Genomic DNA, 27,058 nt, shown 5'->3' with positions numbered 1-27,058 from the left:
CGCCTAATTATGCATTCGTTTATCCTTTATCATAAATTACAGTTTCAAAAAAACAATTTTTCAGGAAAATAAATGTTGCAACTGAAAAAAAAATAATCTTATAATGTAGTGAATAACAATAATATAATCTTGTCAATAGGAATAGTTCTAATAATAAAGTTTGATACAAGGGTCAGAAATGATATTACCAACAGTTTATATCATATATTATAGCGCCCTCTTGTGAATTATTACTGGTACATACACTAAATTGAACAATCATTGCAAGTTGTATAAACTGCGAAAACGTGTAAATAATTTTAGCTATATTAATTAATTATTTTTAATATTTTATATAATTATCACTTTTTATGAAAAATGCAAATTTACACCGTTTTATGTATTTATATACACATATATTTACTCGTTTAATTGTTATTTATTTATTTAGTTTCTAAAGTTTGACGACACTGAAACCCTAAACATCTTCACGTGAGCCGAATACGGAAGTGATGTCAAAAAAGTTTCTCCACAGGGAAACAGCGACGTTCTTTGTGTTGGACGTTGATCGTTGATCAGGTAACAAAATTGAGTTTATTTAGTTAATTCGTTACAGTTTAAAGTGAACGACGTTATCATGTACGTTATCGTACGATGTCAAGAGCTTTGTTGAATTAAATTTAATGAGTCAGTTGGGAAAAATATCAGTGCGGTACAAGATTCACAATCTTTAAACATTTAGCGTAGTTTATGCTATTTATTGTTCCACAATGTGCTATACATTAACTATAATCTAAAAATCTATATTTAATAACTACCGAATTTTGTAAAACGGTAGTTTTAGATAATCTGACTGAACTGTGACTCAGACTCTTATATTTATTATAACAGCATTCTAGATGGCTTTTGATAGTCTAAATTTCCACATATAATCAATTACTACTCAGATTGAATTGAATTTGATATGGATATATCATCTCTAGATGACATTTTTATATAGTTTTTAGTTCTCTTCACTCGACTATCCACGTTAATGACGTAACGCAAAATATAAACTTTCTTGTTTTTGTATATCGCTTGTGATTATTGTCATGTTTAATGATTATAATTTGGTTGTCAATTAATAAACTTACAATATTGTTTCTTCTAGGATGAATTCTGCTCATAGAAAGACAACGGATGGCCTCATCAATAGGTACCAGACTAACTTGGAGAGACGAATTGAGAAGAAGGATCGAAGTATGGTATGCAGGGATGAGGATTTTTGTAAGGAAGTCGAGAGGCTCCTTCACAATGCCAGTGCCCAGAAGATACACAATCTACATGGATTAGATTCACTGGCTGTGATGGAAAAATCTCTCCATGCATTTCCCTCTAAAACTGGCCAAATGGGGCTTGAGAAACTTTCCAAGGCCTTTGAAGTGTTGGAGCTCGCAGCATTAAACCTCTACATCTACCCCTGGAGAAGAGAGTACAGATTGGTGAAGGTATGTGCAAATACTGGTGCTCCACCTACAGAGCTAGATTTTTAACAGCCTCAATGACATTTTATTTGTATTTGCTACCTTAAAATAATCTCTTTCTCCTCACCAGATGTTTTCAGGTATGTTCACTCATTTGATCAAACCTGCACTAACACTTCAGCAGGCTAAAGACCTGTTTGGTTTGCTTGGATACCGAGCTTTAAGTCCTAATGAAGAAGAGTTGGCACTGAACTCCAAACTAGTTCCTGCTGAGTTTTTACTCAGTCTTGCATGTGGTTTCTTCACTGCACGGATGGAGTGCCAGCTGCTACTTTCGGCCTTGAGCTCTGTGGACAGAGGTGTGGAGTGGGTTCTACAGCTAATCAAGGAGAGGCAGGCAGGCCACAGTCTTCAGGTAGCATTAGAGAACACCAAGAGAAAGTCAGATGTTGCCAGTGTTTCAGATGCCATCCTGACACGCGGCATGGACGCTGAGCTGGATCTGTACACAGAGAAGGCAGATGTTTCTCACGTGACGTCCATTTCTGAATCTCCTCCTGATTCTTCTTATATGCAACCAACAGAGAAGCCTTTAAGCAAGACTTTACAGAGCGAGCCCTCGCAGTCAAACACGGGGAATGAGTATGCAAGGCAGGGAAAATCACTCATCGATCCAGGTGCAATGGAAAGCATTGCTGAAGATCAAATTGAAGGTGATTCCCAGAGACAAGCAGCAGCAAAATTGTTATGCAAGTGTATCACTCCAGATCAGTTATATATTTACGAGTGTGAGAATTGCAAAGATCTGCACAGTTCAGTGTGTTCTCATTATAGAGAGTGCACAACTAAAGGACATACTTTAGCACTATGCTCAAACAAAGCTGAAGAGCTTTATTCAACACACAACCAGATTAGATTGGCCAAGGAAAAATCAAAAGATTCCTTGAAAACACATTGTTGTGTGGATGGTTCTACTTCTGATTCATTTTTGGTGTGCTATAAGTGCCAGTTTATCCATGACCACAACTGTAATATTATTAAAATGTGCAATTTAACACAACACAACGTGCAACCAACAGGAAAATTACAGCCCCCTCAAGGAGAAAAAGCAAATGCCCAAAAGAGCCACGAATGTCTTCCTGCTGCACATCATTGGCAGTACTCGCAGGAAACGGGAGATTCAGAAACACCAATACCGTATCATGATTGCTGGAAGGGTGACCAAACTTTGCCTGAAACTGTATGCCTCACTTGTAAAGTCTTTCATTTCTCTGGGTGTCCTGATCGATGGCTGTGCTTTCAAAAACACGACGCACAAAATGTTGAAACATACTGCGTCACTTGTTTAAGTTTTGACCTTAGAACCTTGCAGGTATGCAGGTATTGTGGTGTCGTGTATTGCACACTTTGTTGCTATAAATATACCATGATGTGTAGGTGTGGAAAGTCTTTCCTCAGACCTTCCCCTGTTTAAAAACAACTGTCAGTGTTGACCATGTCTGGTTGATGACACTGCTTTTAATCTCCAAATTAAGCCTGTTATTATTTTGCTAATTGCACAATAAGTCTGAAATACTGGGTAATAGAAACATGACAATCCTTTACACTTTTGATATTAGCAATGTCTTTATATGATATTAAGAGCCAAATATGACAAGAAAGTAACAAAGTTCACTGTAGAGTTGACTATCTCTTACTAATCTATACATCATACAGTAACATGGCTCGTGACTGTTTGTTATTGGTGTGATGTGTTCTGGAAAATTATGGCTTTGGGTCTTAGCAACAACTAGAGTGATATACTGCCATATAATTATTAATGTACACATTTGTTATTATGATTGTTTAATGGAATTAATATAAAAATAAAGGATCTAAAGGAGAACTTTGCTTGTAATTAATTCAAATTAAATTCTAAATATTACTATTACAAATAGTGACCATATGTACTCTCATATTTATTATATATGTCCTTCTAAACTGCCTAAAATGTCCAGGTTTTGGCTTTCTTCTCCTTTTAATGTGCTCTCTACAGGAACATATGTACATATATTTGCATTGCTTTGTTCTCTGTAGATCCCACCTTCTCACGTGCCATGATTGGTCAGTTATGTACAATGCCTGCACACTAATGGTCAGAATACTTTTCAGTCATTACCATCAGAAAGTGTGAAAACAATAGGAAAACAAAGCCAAATCCTGAACAGTTTAAACAATTTAGAAAGAGTTTAGGAAAAAAGCCTATATTACAAAAAATGTTCTACTATTGCAGATGAAGTTGTTGTTGTTATTTCCATATGCTATCTGCAAAGGCAAAGGCAAAGTCTAATCTAGCTTGCTTGTAAATGCCCAATGTGAGAAATCATTCCTGGGTGTGAAATGTGATTAAATGCTTGTTGCTTAGATAACACAAGAGTAAAAAGAACATCCATTTTCTCTGAATTCCAAAGGTAAGGTTGCAATGAAGTTCCCAAAGCTTTATTCATTATACTCTTCCCATTTTACATTGATGAAGGTTTTACTGTCCATGAGATCAATGTATAACACTCCATTAAGATGATCCATTTCATGCTGCAATATTCTGGCCGGCCATCCACTCGCTTGCCAGCTGACAGGCTCCGCTTTCTCATTAAGACCTTTAGAAAGAAGAAAAACATCTGTTTAGATTTAATACTTTAAGAACATCAGAGAGTAAATCCACAACGGTCTTAAGTCAAGGTGTGAGTACATGTTGAGTCTTTTTTTTTTTTTTTGACATTTTATTGCACTTTTACCTGAGACTTCTACAGACACATAGCGTGGAACAGATGCTGAAAACCCACAGATGCTTTCACAGGCCTCTTGGAAGATGACAGTGCGTCCATCTAGTACACGTAACTGTGGGTTTACAAAAATCATAAGAGGCACTGCCACCAGACCCCGAGCTTCAATAGAAGCTATTGAGCTGTCCTCCAGCATTTTCTTTGGATACTCCAAGGCTAATATTTGTAGAGGAACACCAATCTGGGGTGCGCTCAGGCCAACACACTCAAGCTTCCTCATCACCTTGACCAGGGTCTTTATGACCTTCTGCACTTCTGGGCCCTGAATGGCTCCGGGTTCCACCGCCGCTGCCCGTGAACGTAACACAGGATCTCCAACCTGACACACATGATTGTATGGAGGCGCTGGTGCACCTTTGACTTTCCTTGTCATGTACTGTAAGTAGGAGCGCATCTTGATGTTGGTAGAATGAGTACGTGGGGATGCGGTACATGTGAATGGTGACCAGGGCAAAAGAATCCTACCTGGTTTTGAAAGTGCATAATTTGTCTGACTTTTTAAGATACAATGTGAAAATGTCCTGCAGTGATTGAACATGACTGACTGAAAAGCTTCTCTCTTGTCACCTGGGGGTGAGAAAAAAAAGTCACGTCAACAAATACAAAAGAATTATCAATGCAATAAACCTGCATGCGGTTTTATTTTGGCATGTTAAGCTGAATGCACATTTAAATTTACAAACATATAAATAAGCAGTGCATTATTAAAAAGTAGCTATTAAACAGAAGGAGTGAAATAAATGATCAAATGTGAGCTCTACATATTTATTGACATTAACATTTTTCCAATTACATGATAAAACAATGATTTTAACAAACAAACAGCACTCTAATAATTCCTTATGCTAATAAATAATTAGAATTTCACCTGCAAATGTCAAAAAGCAGTTAGAAGCATTGAGGACAGACTATTCCGGAAAACGTTACTGACACCGACGACGTTGTATTTTCTTTAAAATAAAAGTCTCTGGGTGAAAATAAAATTGTGGAATTATTTAATTATAATGTGATTTATTATAAAGCAGCTGAGACACCTAGATTCATATCTGGAAACGGTTTAAGCTGAAACAACACTGACAAAAAAAATGTAATCGAAGTCTTTTATTTTAGTTAGATTTTTCTTTAATGTTTACAACTTCCTGTTTCGTTCAGTTTCAAAAGTCACGTGATATCGTCAGCGTGAGGATTGTTAAAAGGACACTCCTCCGGTCATATAAAGGCATTAATCAGCGATCTACGTTTTCAATCAAACAAATCTTACCCTTAACAGAACCTTTTATGGAGAGAAAAAAAAAAATATATATATATATAAATATATATATATACGTTTTTTCCTCATAAGTAATTACTCATGTTGCATGATGGTAGAAGTATAATTTAACAGTATAGGCGTCGTCTTATTTATGCAATTCTATGCTGACAGTTATTTTTAGTTTATGTATGGTTCAGGAAATGTATTTCATCTTAACGTTTGTATTTGTTATTCATAAATGAAAGTGAAATTAAATGGGAGCAGTAGGCGATCACGTGTTTGCATTGTTGGAGTAGGAAGAGCGATATCCAGAGTAACGTTACGTGCTACATCCGTGATTAGATGAACATGGCGCAGGGGAAACAGGCCATCGGTGGACTGTAAACAAAGGGGAATTTTGGGATAACATCGACATCGTACCATGCACGTGTGAAATGGTCTCAATCTCGATATACTGGACCACTTGTTCTGCTTCATTGATGACTACGAGGCGACAGATTGAGTGCAACACATCCAATTGCATTCATAAACATTTCTATAGGACTTCAAACCCCTGAGCATTCAGTGTTTGGATATTTAAACAAAAAAGCCTTGTTTTATTGTGGATGGCATCCTTGTACGACCAAATGGCTGCAACTGGAAAAGTCAAACAGACTAAAGATCTGCCCAAAGGCGTTGAGAGGTTAAAAGAGGAGCACAGAAAGGTCAAGAGTAACGTTTAATTTATATACCACCAATGCATTCCTGCAGATATCAAAGCGTAATGTCCATGCACGTGATTAATCATCAGCATCGATTAATTTGTCGTATGTTTATGTTTTTGCAGAATAGTCGCAGTATTACGCGTTTCGTTCTCTGGAAAGCTAGTTAGCTAGCTGATTGCAAACAGTTATTTTGCTTTGGTGTATGTGTATTTCTGACACGTTGCAATAAATTGCATGTACATATTTATAAGCAATGTATCTAAGTAATGTTAACAGTAAATTATTCATGCATAGTAGCCAGAAATCGATCTATGTTCCAGCACGTGTCGTCCACGCTGCCAAAATGCACACAGCAAGCAAAAGCTTCCAGTACTGTTACAGTAGGTAGTTTAAATGAAGTGAAATGACTCTGTGAAGGTAAGGGTTAAATGACCTATTTATATTTCCATGGTATTTTAAGTGATGTGAATAGGTGAAATGCAAACAAACAGCGTATTTTACCTATGTGTTGACATTGGAGGATAAACCTCAGCTGGCCACATATGAAAGATACATTTGTACTGCTTTATTTAAAGTCAATAAGACTGTAAGAGTTTTGTTTAGAAGATCTGGAAAGTTCTGTTTTGCACTGCCCCCAGCAACACGTCTTTAAGAAGAGAGAAAATTAGAAAAACAAAATGCATGTCTGTGCATGCTGTTAGACATGCTTTGCTGTTTTATTGGTGGGTGAATCTCTTAAAGAACATATATGGCTCCTATTGCATCTCAATATATAATTTTGGCCACCACTACATACACACACACACACACACACATATATATATATATATATATATATATATATATATATGTATGTATGTGTGTGTGAAAGGGAGTTTGAAAAAACAATACAGGGTATGCAATGTATAATAGAGGGTAATTATTATAAAATGAAGTGCAAATAAGACTAATGTACCTAAAAAGGGTTTAATTTTGTGCAATAGTACTTATTATCTGAGCCTACTACAGACACTTTTTGACATTGCCATAAATATGTGTTACAGGGTACCTTGTCTCAATATCTCATGAGAAACTTTCTGGACTATTGTTCACTCTCTCTATAATGGCCAATTCACATTACCAGAATAATACAGATAGTTTAGCAGTGGTTTTCACTGGTTGTCTGTGGCATTTTGGGAATCTCAGTGGTTATGAAATGACAAATTGTGTCTGTTTCCACAACAGGTGGTGAAAGATTGCAGAAGTCAAATTGAGCACTGGTGGGTGTCCTCGTGCAATTTAACAAGTCTCGTCTCAGACATGCATAACGTTATCAATGTATCATGTCAGTGTTTCTCAGGCTGTGACTATTCATTGATGCATGTTAGCTTGTCATTGGTTGTTGAAGGTTTAAATTTGGAATGGAAATGCTATTTATACTGTGAATCACTGTATAGATGTTGATGGCTATGACAAGATTTGACAGGCTTTTGTTATATTCCTTCTCAGTATTTTAAAAAGATTGTCAGTAGGTAGAACAAAAATAGAACTTGTATGTCAACAAACCAACAATTTCCTTTTAAGTGAATTATTTTTCTCTTGACTGTCAGGAAAAAAGTGGAAAATGACTATGAATCTCTTCAAGATCGCCTCAAGACTTTGCCTGACAAGTTGTCTTATGATATTACGGTATGGTGACGCTTTTCAATTACTGACACACCTAAATCTCCACATCTAGATACACTAACATTTTCTATGCCTGAGCAACAAAATATTTAATTATCATCAGAGTATTATTCACACTGTTTTAGGCCGTTGTAAAACCTGTTTACATCAAGGATGATAACTATAATCATAAAGTTTTAATAATCATTGTTATCCTATGAGAATAGGAAAGTTCACACTGCAACTAGAATGATAGTGACAGAGGAACAGTATAGTTGGATTTAATTAAGCAATTGTTTCTAGCTGATGAACAATAAAAACTTTAACAGCCAATCAGAGCTCAAGCATTTAAAGTGACAGGCAACATAATTGCAGTGTTAATATGGTGTGAACAGGCCTTTACTTGTCAGATTTGAAAATGGTGAAAGTGACGCTATTACTTTAAGCCCTGATTATTTGGATGTTTTTTTTTACATGATAGGTACCACTTGGTCCCTTGGCTTTCATGCCGGGAAAGCTAGTTCACACTAATGAGTTAACAGTGCTCCTCGGGGATAACTGGTTTGTAAATTGTTCTGCAAAACAAGCTGATGCTCTTGTGGAACACAGAAAGAAACGTGAGTTAATTTGTTTCTACTAATATTTTCCATTGGCCAATTTTGAATAATCCATACAGCTTGACCTGATTTTCCAGATGTCAAAAATACGCTAGATGACTTACAGAAAGCGATGAAGAACTTTCAGAACAAAGCCGACTTTACAGATGATCTTGAAAAATTGACTGGTGTAAGTGTCCTAACCATTACCTCATTACTGTGTGACATTATATGGAAACCTTATACTGACGTTTTCTTCTCTGAAAGAAACAATCATATCCACTTTTTTTAAACAGGATACTGGAGATTTTGTTGACATTAGAGAAGAGGTTATAAATGAGAAAGTAGTTACCAAAGGTAATTCTAGTTTTTCAGTTTAGCTTTCATGTTATCAGGTTGTTTTGTCTTCTCTTGATCATTTACCTCCTATTGTGCTTACACAGGAAAATGTCGTTTGGCCCACAAACCCCACTCTAATCCTAAACAGGAGTATTTGTTGGAGCTGGAAGAAGACAATGAGAAGAAAGAAGGCGATGAAGAGAGAACAACAGGGGTGCTGTCAGAGGAGGAGCTGTGGGCTAAACTTGATGAACTAGAACATGAGGAGGAACTTCAGGACGAGAGATACCGGTAAAATATTTAATTTCCACAAAAATATTAAGCAGCACAACTGTTTTTAACATTGATAATCCTAAGAAATATATTTTGAGCACTAAATCAGCATGATTTGTGAAGGATCGTGTGACACTGAAGATTGAAGTAATGGCTGATGATAATTCAAACTGTTTTAATGTAATTTATTCATGTCATGGTAAAGATGATAATTCATCTTTACCATGACAGGAATAAATTACATTAAAACAGTTATTTTAAATTGTAATAATATTTCACACTTTTCACTGCATTTTTAAATCAAGTAAATGCAGCCTGGGTGAGCATAAGAGACTTCTTTCAAAAACAGTAAAAATTAAACTGGAAATCAACCCCAGATAACCCAATTATAGAATTTTTTCTATAATTAAAGAAATTCGGTAATCTTTTCAATCAGTAATCTTTTTTTATCTAATCTAATTTTATCCGGTAATCACAAATCTCAAAGTAAGGTCATGGGAATTTATTGATCTAAAAGTGTAGAAACCCTGTTTGTCATACCACATATGCATACATTTCTAGGTAAATTGAAAATGCAGTTAAACATACAGAAAAAGTAGCTGTTGCACAAACGTTTTAATAGTATGCTTATAGATTTGGTCTACCCCCCCCCCCCCCTCCCCCTCCCCCCTGTTAAACTAGATTGGACAGCACAGACACTAATGGAGAAGACACCACTTCCTCCTCAGAGGAAGAGAAGGAAGCAGATGGTGGCAGCAGTGACCAGGTTTATGGCCATCAGAAGGAAAATGGCTGGGTACCGTCATCTATCACAATTCAGATGAACGGCACTAATGGCTTGCACCCTGAGGATGAGGAGGAGGAGGAAGATTGTGATGAGGAAGCAGGCAATGGTCTTCCAACTATCTACTTTTTTCATACTGCGGAATTCAAAAAGGTTAGTCAAGTGCTACATAACCCTTTTAGCTAAAAGATTTCGATTTCAAATAAATGCTTATATATAATTATAAATATTTAAGAATCTTAAAAAAATGTATTGTTTTACACAAAAATATTAAGCAGCACAACTGTTTTCAACATTAATAGTAAGAAATGTTTCTTGGGCTGCAAATCAGTATAGAATGATTTCTGATGGAGCATGTGACACTGAAGACTGGAGTAATGACTGCTCAAAATTCAGTGTTATTACAGCGATAAATTGCATTTTTAAAAATAAGAAAGGAGAAAATAATTTTAATAATTTTAATAATAATTTTAATTTAAATATTTTAAATTGTAACGATATTTCACAGTATTACCTGAATTTTTTATGAAAAAAAAAACCTAAGAGGCACACACAAAAAAAATACTGATCCCAGACTTTTGAACAGTAGTATATATTAACTTTCTATTTTTTTGCATTGAATTACTTTGTCCTGTCTGTCTTTCTTTCCATCTTCCCTTTTCCCTGTGAAGGTCAGGATAAATACAGGCAAGAACACCACTCTAAAATTCAGCGAAAAAAATGAACAAAAGGCGCAAGCCAAGCAAAAAAAGAAAAGTGGCAAAAGCAACGGCCATTCTCCTCATGAAAGTTACAAGATCACAAGCCCAACAGACATTTATAGGTAATAGCCTAATGGGAAACATCATTCATCTACTTTTATTGATGTATTACACTGTTTGTTTTTATCGGTTCAGTTTCAACGGTGTTTGTTTGTAGGGTGTTTGTGGACTTGGTGAATGGAGAGCCAATACCACGCAAGTCCATTTTGAAGTCCCGCAGCCGCGAGAACAGCGTGTGCAGTGACACCAGCGAGAGCAGCACAGCTGACTTCGAAGAGCGCCGTGGTGCTTTTGGACGCTCGTGGAGCCATGATGACGCCACACACAGTGATACCAGCGATGGCATTACAGAGGAGGAAAGCCCCACTGGAACGAGCCCCCGCACTAACGGACGCTTTGAGGTACAGACGTCTAGTTGATGTTTGTTAAAGTCAACATGAAATGGAAATTCACCCAAATCTATTTTCTAATTGTATGTTAATAGGGCTGAACCAGAAATTCGATTATTCGAATATTCGTTGGGTGGGTTGGCATTCGATCTTCAATTTTGAGATTCGAATATCCTTTTTTTTTTTTTTTTACACCTGGCATCCCCCGCGAAACGGTTCTCAACTTGTCCGCCTGGCTGAACATCTGCACCAGCCAATGAAAGACGTTCGTGCTGACCTATAGCATATATGAGCCCGCTTATATTATGAGCGCGCTTGCTGCACATCTACATTTGAAATAATGAACTTAAGCGCGCAAAAGACGCGACATGTGAACGGACCCTCTGCTATCACAAAACCGAATGCGATGCATGCGTTTTCTTTCTGTCAACTGTCCCGAGATGCGAGCGAAAGTCTTGGGTCAGCGTGCTGTAGCTCTTGTAGTGCAGACGAGATGCGCCGATATGAAGCCGCTTTGAGACCACAACGAGAGTGAAAGAGAGAAGACGCGGTCCAGCTGAATCACTCACGCTGTTTTCAAATGACTGATTTAATCTGATATTTTGTGTGGATTTATTTATTCATCTAACCTACATGCTATATTTAATAAATGTTTGCAAGATTTTCCCTCATTATAAACTCGAAAGCTGCGGGAATGAGTAAAACTATGCGATATGCCTACACACAAATTCAGGACCTGATTAAATATATATTCTATTATACAGAGATTAAAAATATATATGTAAAATAAAATTCCATGACTTTTACTAAACTTTTCCAGGTCTAGAAATGGCTGTTCGCTTCCGGCTCGCTCTGTTAGTTTATTAAAAGATTATTAATTATGAACGTGTCGCATGTCCATATTGCACCAAAATGCAACACTGCACTCCCTTGGGTCCGCAGCAACACACCTGCCGCGTGTGAAGTCATTGGATGAACGTTTCTCGACACAATAAAAATGCAAACAGGCAGACAGACGCACAGAGATTCCTGCCTTTATTAGAGAGAAGAATATGTTCAGCCCCTCCCTCCGAAGCTTCGAATATTCGGTGTTGATTCCTATGGAAGCTTCGAAGCTCAAAAAATGGTATTCGGACCAGCCCTATATGTTAATGATCTTATTGTGAATGATATTTTCAATCTGTAGTGCAATGTGATTTTAAAAAACACATTTTCTTCAAAAACTGTAAACTTTGTTTATATCTTGTGACAAAGTATGGTCCCACTTGACTTAATATTAAGTGGCCTTAACTACTATGTACTTGCATTTAAATTAATCATTTGATACAATATACTTGTTGTGTATGCACGTTTTTACAATGTACTTATATTTAAAAATACCTGCATGTAATTGCATCTGTAATTAATTTCTGTAATTACATATATTATAATTGCACTTTTGACCCATCCCTTACACCTTAACCGATATGAACACAATAAGTACATTGCACTTATTTTTTGATGCAAGTACATAGTTAAGGCCACCTAATTAAACATTTAGTGGGACTGAAAGTATTTTTATTTCCTTCTCAGTCCAGAAATTATATGAAATGTAATATTTTTTAATATCTTTCTCAGATAACAATATTCTCATTAAATACTTAAATGTCTTTTGTGTTTTAGGCTTTTACAGGCACAGTGATTGAAAAGGATCCCCTGCCTTGCTCCATCCCACACCTGACCATCGCTCCTCCTGCCTTACCCACGATTCCTGAGAGGAAGCTGGAGGAGGTGGGCCCCGAAGCTCCTCAAGAGCCACCCAAGAGGATGTCCAAGTTTAAAGCTACACGGTTACATCAGAAATGAGAGTTCATCTCATCAGCACACAACTTCTGAATTAACAGTAACACTTATTGACTGACTTTCTCACTAGCTGTCCTCTGTCCTCTATACTATACTGTCATCTATCTGTCTGTTTTTTTTTTGTTTGTTTTGTGACATGCCATGTACCCTCGACATTTTATTTCCTCTTTAAGTAATTAATAGAGATTATAAATGATTTCCCTAAAGTAGGCTTTTTTTAAAAAAAAAAGCCAGATGGTTTGTTTAAAAGGATAGTTCACCAGAAAATGAAAACTGTCATTTATTCACCTCACCTCTTTTCGTGTCTTTTCTTTTTTTGGAACACAAAGGAAGCTATTTTGACGGATGTTGGAAATTGTTGTTCCACAGAAGAAAGACATACAGGTTTGAATTGTCATGAGGTTGATTAGATGATGACAGGATTTTCTTTTTTGTGAGAGCTATACCTTTAAATTATGAAGAAGTTGCACATGTTGGTATCTTTTGTGTGTATTAGTTTAGATAAATAATAGTTAAAAATAGAATGGGAAAATTAAAATGCTAAAAAATGTTTTCAAAACAAGCAAAATAGTAGTGACATCATGACTACTGTCATTGTTGTGATTTCTTTTGGAAAATGCTGTTTATTCATGATATTTTTGTGCAACTTTGACCTATGTTGGTCATGAAATAGCTGCCAATTTCTGTCAGCTTAAAAAAAAAAAAAAAAAAAATATTTTTTTTCCTTCTGAGCTTGGTCTCTGACTCTCCCTTATCTCGTTTTGTATCTTGTTTTGTATTGTTTACAGAGTTTTGGCTTTGTACATCAGCTTTTTTGTGAAATCTGGGAAAAGGAAAAACACAAATAAATGATTTTGACTGTACAAGTGTTTTAACTGGTTATTGTTACCTTTTTCGTTTGGGTTCAGTTCTACACGGGATGTAAATTTGTGCATTCATTTCTGGGCGATGAAGCAATTCCTTTGTCATCGTGGTGTTGTTCAATCAGAACCATTAGAGGGCGCTAAAGCCTTTTACTTTTTTATCTTAAATAAACCAAAGCAAAAACCAGCTGCTGTCTATTAAAAAAAAAAAAGAGCTGAATCTAGGCCTCCAACTGTTAAGTAAATGTTACCAAAACTAATTTTAGGCTCGTCAGATTTGGTGTTTCTACATGAGCATTTTTTTTAAATGTTATAAAATAGGTTTATAAAATATTTAGAATTATTAAATTATTTTCAATATAGATTGTGGTCCAACATACATATTGCAGGCTGTCTTTGAGTTGTTAACTTAATTGAAGGCCATGTTAGATTATATAGATGTGTTGAATGATGCGATATGTCACAAATTAATCGCGGGCACATATCTACAGTTATGTACAATGTTCGCAATGTGACATTCAGTAAAAGCAGTTCAGCCTTCTTGGAAACAAGTGTGTAAGAATAATCCAAAAACAAGATGACTCGGAGTGCTCCATTATTACTTCTGGCATTTAAAGGCAAGAATTGAGTACTTCTGAGGAGGACTGCCTCCATCAATGCCTTTGTTTGCACCGGTATCAGTCACTTGTGTTTGACTGCAGACTTATCCATCAGCACATTGACATTTGGATGTGGACAGGTTCTGAGTCAGCAGCTGGGCTGAACGCAGCTTAGTGCATTCAATTCATTTCTGTCTAGAAGGACTGAATGATCAACTCGAATCAAATTTTTTCAAGCATGATCTTCATGCTTCAAATGGCTAGGAGTTGATTTCTGATGTTATTTACTGATATTTTACTGATTTCTGATATTTATTTATGATGTTAGGGCTGCTGTGAAAGTCATGAGATATTTCACACAGAAACAGCGGGTGTTAAAGGGATAGTTCACCCTAAAATGAAAACTCTGTCATCAATTACTCACCCTCATGTCATTCCAAACCCGTAAGACCTTCGAAACACAAATTAAGATATATTTGATGAAATCCGAGAGCTTTCTGACCCTGCATAGATAGCAATGTAATTGAAATGTTCCCAGGTCCAGAAAGTAAGTTTTACAAAGCCACGAGAATACTTTTTGTGCTCAAAGAAAACAAAAATAATGACTTTATTCAACAATTCTTCTCCTCAAAATCACGTATTCCGCCATTATCATAAGCATAAATAAATAAAACACAAGCAATTGAGGGTAAGACATTTAACCATCAATTACAGTATGAAAATTAAATTAATTGCAAATTGAAATCGTTCTACTTGCTTTCTTATTTGTTTACAATAAAATGTGACTCTGGACCACAAAACCAGTCTTAAGTCGCTGGGGTATATTTGTAGCAATAGCCAACAATACATTGTATGGGTCAAAATCATTAGGATATTAGGTAAAGATCATGTTCCATGAAGATATTTTGTAAATTTCCTACCGTAAATATATAAAACTTAAATTTTGATTAGTAATATGCATTGCTAAAGACTTCATTTGGACAACTTTAAAGGCGATTCTCTTAATATTTTGATTTTTTTGCAAAAATTTACAAAGAAAATTAAGTTTATAATGAAACAAGCATTGTTTTTAGTGGAGTCAGATTCATAATGTCCTAAAATAATGTTTGAAAGTTATGTATACGTCTTGATGGATATTATCATTAATAAATGAGCCAATATTTTTCCAGAGTTGTTCAGTATAATGAAAAGTCCAGAATAAATGAAAGACTGTTTCTGTGTGAAATTGGCCAAATGGACATCTTATATCAATATTAGTCTTAAATGAGAAGCAGAATTGTTGAATGAAGTCATTATTTTTGTTTTCTTTGCGCACAAAAAGTATTCTTGCAGTTTTGTAAAATTCAGGTTGAACCAGTTGTGTTGCTGTCTATGCAGGGTCAGAAAACTCTCGGATTTCACCAAAAAATAGCTTAATTTGCATTCCGAAGATGAACGTAGGTCTTACAGATTTGGAACAACATGAGGGTGAGTAAATAATGACAGAATTTTCGGTTCACCATTCACATCCATTTTACTGAAAGGAGAAGCATGAACATTCGACTAGGCTACTCGTCTCATTTTGTGTTGCACAGAGGATATGCAGTCAAACAAGTCTGGCTCAACATTAGGGTGAGTAATGATGATGACAAAATGTTCATTTAGGAAATTCTCATTCATGAGTCAGTGTTTTCAGATTATTTTGTGTGTCAGTAAATAATAAAATGTAGAGCCACTGTGGTGCCTTCTATTTTATGCCACTGTCTCAAGGGCTTGGGGCATCTGTGTTACTGAAACTGTCACCGATAAGGATCGCACTAATAATCGCTTCTGGGCCCATAGGCTCTATAATGTCCAGCTTGTCTCTCATGCTGATCCACCGTTTTAGGGGTCAGAGTCTCTCCGAAGCCATTTAGTTCAGTCTGGATGTGTCATCGTTAGACTCCGCTATACCAAACCATAATGCCTCAGAGTGGCCATTTCACCCCATAATTGAAACATCTGATACTCATCTCAAAGCAACAGTTATTAAAGGCAATTACACACCAATTAGTTGTATAGTTAACACATCTAATGGTGCCAGATGGGGAGTATCAATTTTAACTCGAATGACAAACCTGCCCTGGATTTTGCTCGGGTGCAATTAGCAGCAGTATGCATGAAGCTGAAAAGAGGGAGATGTTTTTTTATTTCATGCTTGCGATGGATCCTTGTTCCTTATATTACTATGCATGTTTTCCATCTTGGTCTAATTGTATAGCCTATTTCAAATCTCTGTGAGGAAATTGTTAAGCAATTACATTCATTTTGGAGATATGCAATGAAAGTGTTCCACTATGCATGTGTTTGACTGGTAAAACAATAGATCACCACAGGCAGCTGTGTTACCTCCCTTGTTTCCATGGCAATGTTGCTGATTGACAGTTGCCCTGACAACTCCATTCAGCCACCACCTGCTAGCTGTCAATCAGACCTGCCATCCTGGGGCTATTGACAGAGCTGTCAGCCTGTGTGAGACGTGCCTGTCAAAGCTTCCAAACACTTGTGGTGGCAGGGAAACATCTTTTTCCTCCATTCACATTGTCTTCTCTTGCCGCCTTCTTAAAAGTCAGATTTGGGCAGAGCCATATCCTCTTAAATTTACATTCACATTTATATGCCTGGCACACAGGTGGGTGTTTTTATTTTATTTATTTTTTTGTCAAAGTGAGAAATAATATTTAATAATGGAGGACATTCAAACTTGTTATTGCTACTTGTATTTGCGTTTCAGTTTTGTTTGAATGCTCATTTTCAGTAATGTTAGAATGGAGATGCTTGGGTTAATAGTTGACTCAAATATGTAGTTTTCAATGTATTCCTGTAACAACAGTTATTTTAGGCTACATAGATTATACTACATGTAATGGTCATAAGCTAGGACTGTAGAAAAATCTTTACTGCTGTTCTCATTAAAGTAGTAACAGTCAAAATTACTGGCAAACTCTTCTCTCCTAGCAATGAATTTGAACCACTTCACCAAAAAACAAAAACAAAAAATGCTACATCTGAAAGATTCCTTTACGAATTGCACTGAACTAGCCCGAGCGGTTTTGGAACAGAAAACCCTTGTACACACAATATTAAAATATGTATAAACTATAAAGTGCATAATATAGTCTTTGAGTAAAGGACGAGTCCCAACTCCACCACAGATTTATCAGCCAATCAATTTTTTTAATTGTTACCTGGTGGGCGTTTTCCTGTCGAGACCTTCACACAATCACACATTCAATAATGTGCATAATTAGAGAGAAGATTGCGAGGGAATTTATAAGAACTTGTTGAACAGGAAAGAAGTCATTTCTATTTATTTTTACTTCAAATAATAACTAGTAAGTGATTTCTTGCACTTGAATAATTTGTTGGTTGCTTACTGTGGGTTTACTGATGTTTATAGGCTGTGTTAGTTTCCTAGACGTTTTTGAAATCGCAGTACCGTCTTTGGTGTAGAAACTAAAACATCTTTTGGCTGAAACTAAAATGTAGGATGTCCATACAGGACCAACAGTTCAGGCATTATCTAGGTGTTTTAAAACATTCCCTCTTTCTTCCGTCCATGTTTGTAAGTGTCATCAGCCCAGCAGAGCTTTGCTCACACCTGACAGATGACAAGCCCCAGCTCGGAGGCTGACGCTGCAATCAAAGTTCTGTCACACCTGTCAATATCCCGCTGTCATAGCAACACTTCCTGTAAATGATGATGTGAGAGGTGGTGGGTTGGGGGCTAGCTTTGCATAAACAGTCACCCCCACCTCCAGATGAAACGTGGGGTTTGTTCCCCAGGTTTAATAACTTCATAGCTAACAACGTATATTTTCTTCAGACTTTTCTTCATTCAGAACAATGATAGATGTTGTATGTACTCTGTTTTCATAATGCAGAGGATATTGATCTTTTTGCAAAACCTTAAAGGTCCCATGGCATGCAAATTTCACTTTATGAGGTTTTTTTTAGCATTAATATGAGTTCCCCTAGCCTGACTATGGTCCCCCAGTGGCTAGAAATGGCGATAGGTGTAAACCGAGCCCTGGATATCCTGCTTCGCCTTTGAGAAAATGAAAGCTCAGATGGCCCGATCTGGAATCTTCCCCTTATGTCGTCATACGGTGAAAGGTTACGTCCCCTTTCTCTGCTTTGCCCGCCCATGAGAAAATGAGCTACGACCGTGCGAGGAGAGCAAGACATCATGGCTTGCAAACGAGGGGGGGGGGGGGGGTTAGTTTGTTTGGTTTGCTTGGTTTGTTAGTATGTACCCGTTATGGGAAAAAAGCCGCCTAAAGGGTCTGAAAGTTACTAAATATTGTGCTAAAGTCGCGCTCGTGTGTGTGAGACGCGGGGGCTGATGGCAGCGGGGGTGGATATTATTGCGGCCCGCCCAGGTAAAGTCTATGTGTGGGAAACACTGACCGTATCCAGACACAATATTTTAAACTAACCATTCGGAGACGTCCTGCTGTAGCCGCTGAGTTGCAACTTCTTAATCTGGTGCTTCTCCATCCGGATCAGATTCTGGGTCAAACTGAAAAGCTTGAAGGACTGCGTGTCTACGAGCCATTGCAATACATGCACTGTCAACATTAGCGCATGGTACAGTGGCCGCAAGCTGCAGGCCACACCCACCCTCCACCTTGCCCCGCCTCTCTCCTCATCACTAGCATTTAAAGCTACAGACACAGAAATGGCTTGTCCTAAGGAAAGCTAATTTTGGGACTGGCTCATAGTGGCTGAAATTCTGCACCAAGGTTGAATTTCGGGAACGAGACTTCAGATACAGTACTAGGGACCACTTAGGCCTATATAAAAGCATCCACAAAACAGCATGTCATGGGACCTTTAAACTTTAAGTGCTTATTGGGTCCACACAGCATACTACTTATGCTTTTGTTTGGGGTTTTTAATAGCTCAAAATATAGGCTAGTCAGCCTCAAAATTTCAGCATGTTCCAGATCTTTTGACAAAACTAAAAAAATGTTAAGTAAAGTTTGCGTTCTCAGAGAACCCAGATACTATGTAAATAAATGGAATGACCTTTCACATGCTAAAATTTTCAAACCTATATAGGCTAGTGGTTCTCATCCATTTTGACTCCAGGGACCCCCACTGCCTACAGTGCTAAAGTGCTAAAGCAAGACTTTGAGAGAAAAGCAAGCAATTTGGATGCTAAAAGAAAAGAGGAAGTCAATTAGAGCTATAGCAAAAACAAAGGGCATGGAGAAATCAAGAGTTTGGAAACCACCAGCAACCAACAATTACCTGATCGGCTGAGAAAACAACAGTAGTTGATGACAGAATGTCACAGAACAACCCTGTGATCATGAATGAACTGTATGCACCATATCTGGCGCACACACATACACTGCATGCAGCATTAACATAGTCTGTTTGCCGGCACTGATATCATGTATACACGGACCTGTATAATGTCTGTGAGTGTTTGTATGTATTATGTGTTTAAGATATGTGAGGGTACGATGTGTATTTTGTTCATTAGGTGTAGTGGATATATGCACAACGTGTTGGGTAACATTAGCCGCTACATTGTTCATTAATTTTCATTATAACTAACTACAATACATGTTTGATTTAAAGTAATTTATTTAAGGTTAGGTTACACAGTATAACAAATATAACTTACCTGCTTGTAATACACCAGGGGCCAAACCTGAATTGTTGTAAACCCAAAGCATTTAAGCATGGTGGACGCACCATCTGCATGGGAGAAACCATTTTGGGTATGATGTCACTGGGGGGGGGTCCAATGTACCTAAAACAAGGTTAACATTTGTTCATCCATAGGTTGTATTTTTATATTGTGATTTGTGAAACGTATACTTGAATAGATGCTGTTTTATGTGCATAATGTGATCAGAAGTGCATATGTAAGGAAGTAAACGTACCTGTAGATTGGTACATCCCGGGGTGTGGCCTAGACTATAAAATGGCTGCCGGAGTTGTACATGTGGGTCACCACTCGTCGTGGTCGAGGGTCAGGTCGGTTTGTGTGGAGGGAGTAAGCAATAGAAGCTTGTGCGTAGAAGTTTGTTAATCGAACTACGCAACTGTTGTTGTGGTGGCTAAAGTCCAACAAAGAGACTTGTAAATACTGTTTTTGTTTTGCTGTGAGATCTACACTATCTGTAGAATAAATTCACCTCCACTGGAATTTCCTGTCGCCGTGGTCTTATTATGCCTCCGACCGCAAGTGCAATCTTTAACACAGACAAATCATAAAAGCTGTGAAAATGAATCCTAAAAGACGTGTCTGTAAAATCACCAACTACTTCCAGAAAGCTGGGGTGATGCTCTGACAATCTACTGTCCTCATGCAGGAGACTTTGACACAGAATTACAGATGCTACACAGCAAGATGCAAACCTCTGACCAGCACCAAAAATAGAAAGGCAAGATTAGAGTTTGCAAAAAAGCACAAAGGTGAGCAAAGAGTTTTGGAACTGTGCTTATGGACCGATGAGACAAAGATGAACCTTTATCTAAGTGATGGGAAAGCAAAAGTGTGGAGAAAAAAAGGGAACTGCAAATAATCCTAAGCATACAGCCTCATCTGTAAAGCATGGTGGAGGTGGTGTCATGGCATGGGCATGCATGGCTGTCTCTGGAACAGGCTCTCTCAACTTTACTGATGACTTAATGTATGATTATAGTAGCAGAATGAATTTGGAAGGGTACAAAACCATCTTGCCTACCAATATTCAAGAAAATTCCACCAGATTCATTGGGAAGTGCTTCATATTACATCTGGACAATGACCCAAAACACCCTGCCAGTTCAGTCAAGGAATTTATAAGGGCAAATAAATGGAAAGTCTTAGATTGCCCAAGTCAATCTCCAGATTTAAATCTGATTGAACATGAATTTCACCAGCTGAAGAGGAGAGTAAAGGCTGAAACTCCCCAAAACAAGCAACAATTGGAATTGGCTGCATTAACAGCTGGGAAAAGTCTTTCAAAGGATGAGACCAAGAGTCTGGTGATGTCTATGGGTCACAGACTCACTGCTGTGATTGTGTGCAAGGGATCTGCAACTAAATAATAGCTTTTAATCTTTTATATCTGCCTTATGTTCAACTGTCCCAATACTTATGCTCACATCAATGAGTGGGATGAATTCTAAAAGTGCTGTTCTTTATATTTGGTGAAACATGTATGTGTTGAAACGGCTAATAATAAAATGTGACATTCTGTAGTTTTGTCTCATATTCATCTTGACTCCATAGCCAACAGAGCAATTTTGTCTTTACTGTTTCAATACTTATGGAGGGTACTGCATATATATATATATATATACATATACATATACATATATATATATATATAGGTATCGCTTTTTATTTTAATTTTTTTAAAAAATTTTTCCTTTATATGTTTACTATTGAAATGTTGTATGCATTTGTCAATTTTATTTAATTTCTGTATTTTCTTAAATGGGTGTGTATAGAGTATTTACAGTGTTAACTTTTAGCTTTAGTTACTTTTTTCTTATTTATAAGTCGCTTTGGATAAAAGCATCTGCTAAATGACTAAAAGTAAAGTAAGTAAAGTATATATATCTATATCTATATCTATATATATATATATATATATATATATATATATATATAAAATTTAGTTTCGACCTGATAAAATACTTGACATAGTTTGACATAATTAGAAAAAGTATATTCATTATAGAAATTCCTATGGAAAGTTTTAGCAATTTACATTAGTCTTATTTACATAAATTTACTTTCCAGGTCTAGAAATCACTAGATTGGACTTCCTTATATATCCATGATTTTCAAGAAAACAGTTGATAAAAGTTTTGAATTAAAAAAAATATATATCTTGTTTTGTCTTATTTTAAACATTTTAAGTCATCTTAAGGCCCTCTTGGAAGAGTGTTGAGGCCCTCTAATGGGCCCTGGCCCCTTGGTTGAGAACTGGTTTACTTTTGAGATTTCTTTATTATTATTATTATTATTAATATTAATTTATTCATTTTTTTAAGTGTGATTATGCACCCAGTCAAATTTCTCTTAAACAGAAGCATAGTTACTTTAATGGATGCCAATCCCATTTCTAAAAAGTGCATGTCTATTCATTAAGAAGCTTCAATAATGTGACCTATAATGGCTTTTGCAGAACTTGACAGGAAAATAAGATGTTATATAAAATTTTGTTATTATTGTTTTTACTCTTTTACTCTAAACATGACAACAATAAAGTTCATCTCAACAGAACATGAGGATGAAATCAAACAGCCTATTAAAGTATGCTCAGAAAATTGACATATGCAATTTAATGACTGTCTTCCGTTTTGTTATCACATTTGAAATCCCATGATTGGGTCAGTGGAGGGGAGGAAGGTTCTATTAAATCTGTCTGGATGAGGCATTTGCAGTTTTAAAGCGTTTACAATATCCTGGCCATATTTCAAAGCCTATCATCGCCTTCAGATTAAAGCTGACGCTGATGTCTGCCAGCTCACATTAATCAGAAGAGTGTCACAATGGGTTTTGCAACAGTTAGAGTCAATGTTAATGATGTCTGCATTTCATGTTTCCTCTGCAGTGGATTATTAATCATGATCTATGATATTTGCTGTCGAACTGTTGTCTAATCATCCAAAGAGTTTACGTTCCCCCCCCCCCCCCCCCCCAAATCTTTAGACAAGTTTGATTCCTGCCACGCAACAGTCCAGTGAATAGAAATGTCTCCTGTGCATTTACATGACGTGAAATCAGAAGGGACAGGCTCGTCATTGTCACAGGGTCAAGTCAGATCACATTGGCAGAGTCAAGCATGTTGCGCTTGCTGCTTGTGTTTGTTTATTTCAGGATACATTTGTTGTAGTAACTATAGCTGGCTTGTGAAGCAACAACAAATGAGATAAAATGCATTTTCAGATAGTTACACTATACCATATACATTATAATAAACAAAAAATGTAAAGTGATGAGAAGAATTTTACTATGTTCATTTGCATAGCAACATTTAATCTTACCTTCTATAAGTATACATGATAATTTACACTAGCAACTACAGTAGACAAAAATTTCTGCCCTATATTTCTCTATATTTTTGTATTTTTATCAGATTACAAATTATTACATTTATAAATATTGGAATGTTGTACTAAATAGGTTGTTTTTGAGTTTGTGTTTTTGAAATAGGTAAGTGAATACATCAAAGTATTACACAGCTGTATGAATTCTGTGGAAAATAGACAATAATAGGAAATGGTAAGACTATTCTTATTGATTATTTCTATGAGTCATATCATTATAGAAATGATTTTTTTCCAATAGTTTTAAATAAGATTTTACTGTATTTTAAGGCAAGTTTAAGTTGAAATAAGCTGGTTTTTATGATAGGTAATACATTTCATGCATTTTCCACATTTATGTTATATCCATGCACAAATCTGAGAAGGTATTTTATTCAGATTTGCAATACTGTTTTATTCATATGGACATAAATGCTATTTAATCAAACTAATGTGTTCTGGTCATTTTGACCCATACATGGTTTTCTTTTTCTTGAAAATGCTAGTTAATGTTAGGCTATCACTCAGAATTCATTCAGAATGAATCTCAGATTTGGTGATAATGACCGGGAACACCAAATAAAGGATTTTCAGCACAGTAAGTGGTTAATTTGTATAGCATTCTAGCCATTTGTAAATGCACAATTAGTTATTATCTATAACTACAGATGTTTTCCTTTGTGAATTCTTTCTTAGGTAAAACATAATATCCTGAAACCAATTTGATGGACAGACTTGACACCTCTTTCTTACAGCTCATGTTATTATTGGGGCATTTCTTCATGAGGGAAGGACTCACCCTGCCAAGCACACAGGCTGATGTTCACAGCTTTGACAAGATTCTGCACCTCTTTGATGTCTGTATGCGAAGATGTACATGCGTGTGTGTTCTCCAACACGTTATCACATCTCTGTCATTCTTCTGTGTTCGACTGACATGTTGAAGGTATGGGACAGCAGCTTGAGGGACTGGGGGTGGGTTTGTGTTCATGTTTATGCTGTCTGAATCATATTAGAAGGCTACAATGAAAATATAACTTATATGATTGATTGGATGAAGTAATTATCAGGCACACCCAGAGCTGGGTAGATTATTTACAAATTGTAATCCTTTACCGACTCCAAATTACATGACAAAAACTGTAGTCAGTAACGTAATCCATTACATTACACATTTTAGGTCATATAATCAGATTACTTTTAAATTACTTTTGACCTAACTCGTTTATCACATTGATTTAAACAGGATAATCCTGTACCGTAATGATGTAAACGTAAAGTTAAAATAAATCATTTTAAAATAACAATCAAAATAATTCACTCAAACAAGAGATATATTTTTTGTTTACCTGCATGCCATATGACCATTAACCAATGTCAGAGAACTGTGAACATGCAAATGTGATATTTAATTATTATTATTAATGATATTTCGTCATTTGAACAATCAGTAAGTTGTTAAAAAGAGTAGGCTATAATGTGAATGCATTCACCGTAGCTACCACGCCTGTCCCTCACACAGCCTTGTGTTCGTTCTTGTCAAAAAATTAAATGTGGCATCCTGACAAAGGTGTGACCAGAGCTGGGTAGTAACTGATTACATGCAATCTGGATTACGTAATCAGATTCCAAAAATTAAGCACTTGTAATTATTCATATTTTATTGATTCTCTCTAATTCCTCTTTTATCTTTTAAATTTTCCTTTGTGAAATAGTCTACCGCTTCAGAAAGTCTTCCAGTTTTGTGGACATTCACACATAGACTATAGTCATTAGTCAGGTGGAGATACAGCATTTGACCAGTGGATTTACAAAAATCATTTCAGGTTTAAGAAGTGTTTCAACATTGCATCAACTACTGAAGAACACATTCAATTTTATTTGAATTATCACTGTAGCACTAACCATGTATTATTATGTATTATTGAAAGGTTTTTGTCTTTCAAACTCATTAAAATGCTCAAAATCTCATTATTTCTTATTTGCAGGCATTCAAAACTTTTTGTCATCTGAACCTCTTTCACCTAATATATTTACTTTAAAGGGGTGGTATCATTCTGAAAATTGAGATCTAGGATGTTTATATAGTTAAATAGTTTATATAGTCCGTTTACATAGAACATTTTCCCATTCCATTTCGCCACTTTTCCATTGTTTTCATCAAGGCATTCTAAAAATGCGGTGCTCAACTTTTAACCAATAAATTCAATTTTGGGAGAAAAAAAATTACACAACACGTTTTTGGGTTGAAAAGGACGTGAAATGAGGAAAAACGCCTCAACATCGCCTGTGGAATTGAAAAACATTCTCTGTGAACGGCCCTAAAGTCCATCCCTCAATATGGCGTCTAACCTGACTCAGGGCACACTGTTCATTCTTGTGCAGACAGATTTAAATAGCACTAATAGGCTAGTGTGAAGCTAGACTATATAGTATTAAATAATTATTTTACTAGATTAGACCTTGATGTTACATCCGATTTTCTGAGATAAATCAACAATCCTTGACTCTGGGAAATGAACTTAATGTGTTTATTTGTTCTTTTAATTTTATTTTTATCCATTACTTTCTTAATTAGGATAGAAAATGGCTGAGTTGGCCATTAAATGCAGTAGCACATGGCTGGTATCTGCTGCTCTGCAATGCAGATCAGAGCTGGCATTGACGTTGAATGAGAGGTGGCCAACCAAACATGATCATGACAGTCAAACAGAAAGGCCAGACAAGCAGACAGATGTCTGATCAGTGATTTTCAAAACACTGTATTTCAACTCCCTCAATGTGTGAATAAAGAGGACAGGAAGTGGCAGTTTGGCAGCTCCAACCAGGAGTGTCACACTGAATCGTGTCCCCTGCCATCTCCGGACGGCTAGCGCGGCCCAGGAGGTCGCGTGAAGCGCTCAGCTCATGCATTTCTGGAACATGGCATCTAAACGGCACCTATGCATACGGCTGAGACATGCAGAGAGGGACGATGGACAGGGACGAGACCATTACCACTTTTCGAATGAGCCTTGACAGAACATGAGTGGATGCCTTGTCAGATCATTCTGAATACACAATGTCAGAAGTCATGCCACCATGTCAGACAACTCTGGCGGTGGTAGAGAGCTAGCATGCTACAATGTTCGGCTTCTTTCTGAAATCTTGACATGTCTGAGATTTCTGCTCAAAATGAGGTCATTTCAAGTGTAACAAGATAGACAAAAAAGCATTTGTTTGAGACTACTAGTGCATATGCTTCCATTTTATATTATTTTTACATTTAAACAATGTATTTTTTAAAAAACAAATCCATACATAAATGGAGAATGAAAAAGAAAGTAAATTTAACCAAAATCTGATATGCTGAAAGATAATAAAAATATTGTAAGATCCAAAAAGTCTACTAGTGAAAATGCTTATATTTTCGGTTATTTTAAATAATGCAAATAAGAATCCTAAATATTTCTTGTGTTATTATTTTCATTTTCATTTATTTTTTAATCTTTATTTATTTATTTTAATTCCACATTTTTATTTTGTCTCCATTGTATATACTGACTACTGCAGAAGTAATTTTGACTAGAAATACTGGATGCAGGACACATAAGGAATTTTAGATGTTCTGGGAATTTTTAATTCATAATATTTGATATTGTTTTTGTTTTTTTGGCATATTTCAGTAAGGTTCAGTAGGGTGGCA

At 36.3% G+C, this 27,058-nt stretch overlaps 3 protein-coding genes across 6 annotated transcripts; 2 read left to right on the top strand and 1 right to left on the bottom strand.

Annotated features, from left to right (window-relative positions):
• The first annotated feature begins 490 nt into the window (after positions 1–490).
• On the top strand, positions 491–3,848 carry LOC306843261 (uncharacterized protein). 2 transcript variants are annotated; one of them, XM_079374631.1, is made up of 4 exons: positions 491–558; positions 1,130–1,466; positions 1,573–2,155; positions 2,522–3,325. In XM_079374631.1, the coding sequence occupies exons 2-4, from the start codon at positions 1,131–1,133 to the stop codon at positions 2,914–2,916; spliced, it is 1,314 nt and encodes a 437-aa protein (XP_079230757.1). In that variant the 5' UTR covers positions 491–558; position 1,130; the 3' UTR covers positions 2,917–3,325. The 2 variants fall into 2 exon arrangements, with proteins under 2 accessions (XP_079230757.1, XP_079230756.1); XM_079374630.1 differs by having other exon boundaries at positions 1,573–3,848.
• LOC306843262 (peptide deformylase, mitochondrial-like) lies at positions 3,046–20,044 on the bottom strand. Of its 2 annotated transcripts, none has more exons than XM_079374633.1 (3): positions 5,133–5,204; positions 4,217–4,831; positions 3,046–4,078 (listed from the first exon to the last, which is right to left on the bottom strand). In XM_079374633.1, exons 2-3 carry the CDS (start codon positions 4,800–4,802, stop codon positions 3,921–3,923), a joined length of 744 nt encoding a protein of 247 aa, XP_079230759.1. In that variant the 5' UTR covers positions 4,803–4,831; positions 5,133–5,204; the 3' UTR covers positions 3,046–3,920. The 2 variants fall into 2 exon arrangements, with proteins under 2 accessions (XP_079230759.1, XP_079230758.1); XM_079374632.1 differs by lacking the exon at positions 5,133–5,204 and adding an exon at positions 19,967–20,044 and having other exon boundaries at positions 3,882–4,078.
• LOC306843312 (unconventional prefoldin RPB5 interactor-like) lies at positions 5,779–13,710 on the top strand. Of its 2 annotated transcripts, none has more exons than XM_079374706.1 (11): positions 5,779–6,220; positions 7,445–7,479; positions 7,810–7,888; positions 8,346–8,481; positions 8,559–8,650; positions 8,757–8,817; positions 8,904–9,090; positions 9,754–10,009; positions 10,528–10,679; positions 10,775–11,018; positions 12,669–13,710. In XM_079374706.1, exons 1-11 carry the CDS (start codon positions 6,122–6,124, stop codon positions 12,849–12,851), a joined length of 1,524 nt encoding a protein of 507 aa, XP_079230832.1. In that variant the 5' UTR covers positions 5,779–6,121; the 3' UTR covers positions 12,852–13,710. The 2 variants fall into 2 exon arrangements, with proteins under 2 accessions (XP_079230832.1, XP_079230833.1); XM_079374707.1 differs by lacking the exon at positions 5,779–6,220 and adding an exon at positions 6,570–6,637.
• Positions 20,045–27,058: the final 7,014 nt, after the last annotated feature.

This window comes from Barbus barbus, assembly GCF_936440315.1.
Source record: "Barbus barbus genome assembly, chromosome: 23".
Lineage (NCBI taxonomy): Eukaryota > Metazoa > Chordata > Actinopteri > Cypriniformes > Cyprinidae > Barbus > Barbus barbus.
This window is presented reverse-complemented; position numbering and strand designations above follow the sequence as displayed.

Coding starts and splice junctions, on each gene's coding strand:
- LOC306843262 (XM_079374632.1), bottom strand. CDS start 20,018: ATGCTTTGGGTTTACAACAATTCAGGTTTGGCCCCTGGTGTATTACAA. Junction 4,832..19,966: donor CCCTGGTGTATTACAAGCAG/GTAAGTTATATT, acceptor TCTCACCCCCAG/GTGACAAGAGAGAAGCTTTT. Junction 4,079..4,216: donor TGTGTCTGTAGAAGTCTCAG/GTAAAAGTGCAA, acceptor TTCTTTCTAAAG/GTCTTAATGAGAAAGCGGAG.
- LOC306843312 (XM_079374706.1), top strand. CDS start 6,122: ATGGCATCCTTGTACGACCAAATGGCTGCAACTGGAAAAGTCAAACAG. Junction 9,091..9,753: donor CTTCAGGACGAGAGATACCG/GTAAAATATTTA, acceptor CTGTTAAACTAG/ATTGGACAGCACAGACACTA. Junction 10,010..10,527: donor ATACTGCGGAATTCAAAAAG/GTTAGTCAAGTG, acceptor TTCCCTGTGAAG/GTCAGGATAAATACAGGCAA.
- LOC306843261 (XM_079374630.1), top strand. CDS start 1,131: ATGAATTCTGCTCATAGAAAGACAACGGATGGCCTCATCAATAGGTAC. Junction 1,467..1,572: donor GAGAGTACAGATTGGTGAAG/GTATGTGCAAAT, acceptor TCTCCTCACCAG/ATGTTTTCAGGTATGTTCAC.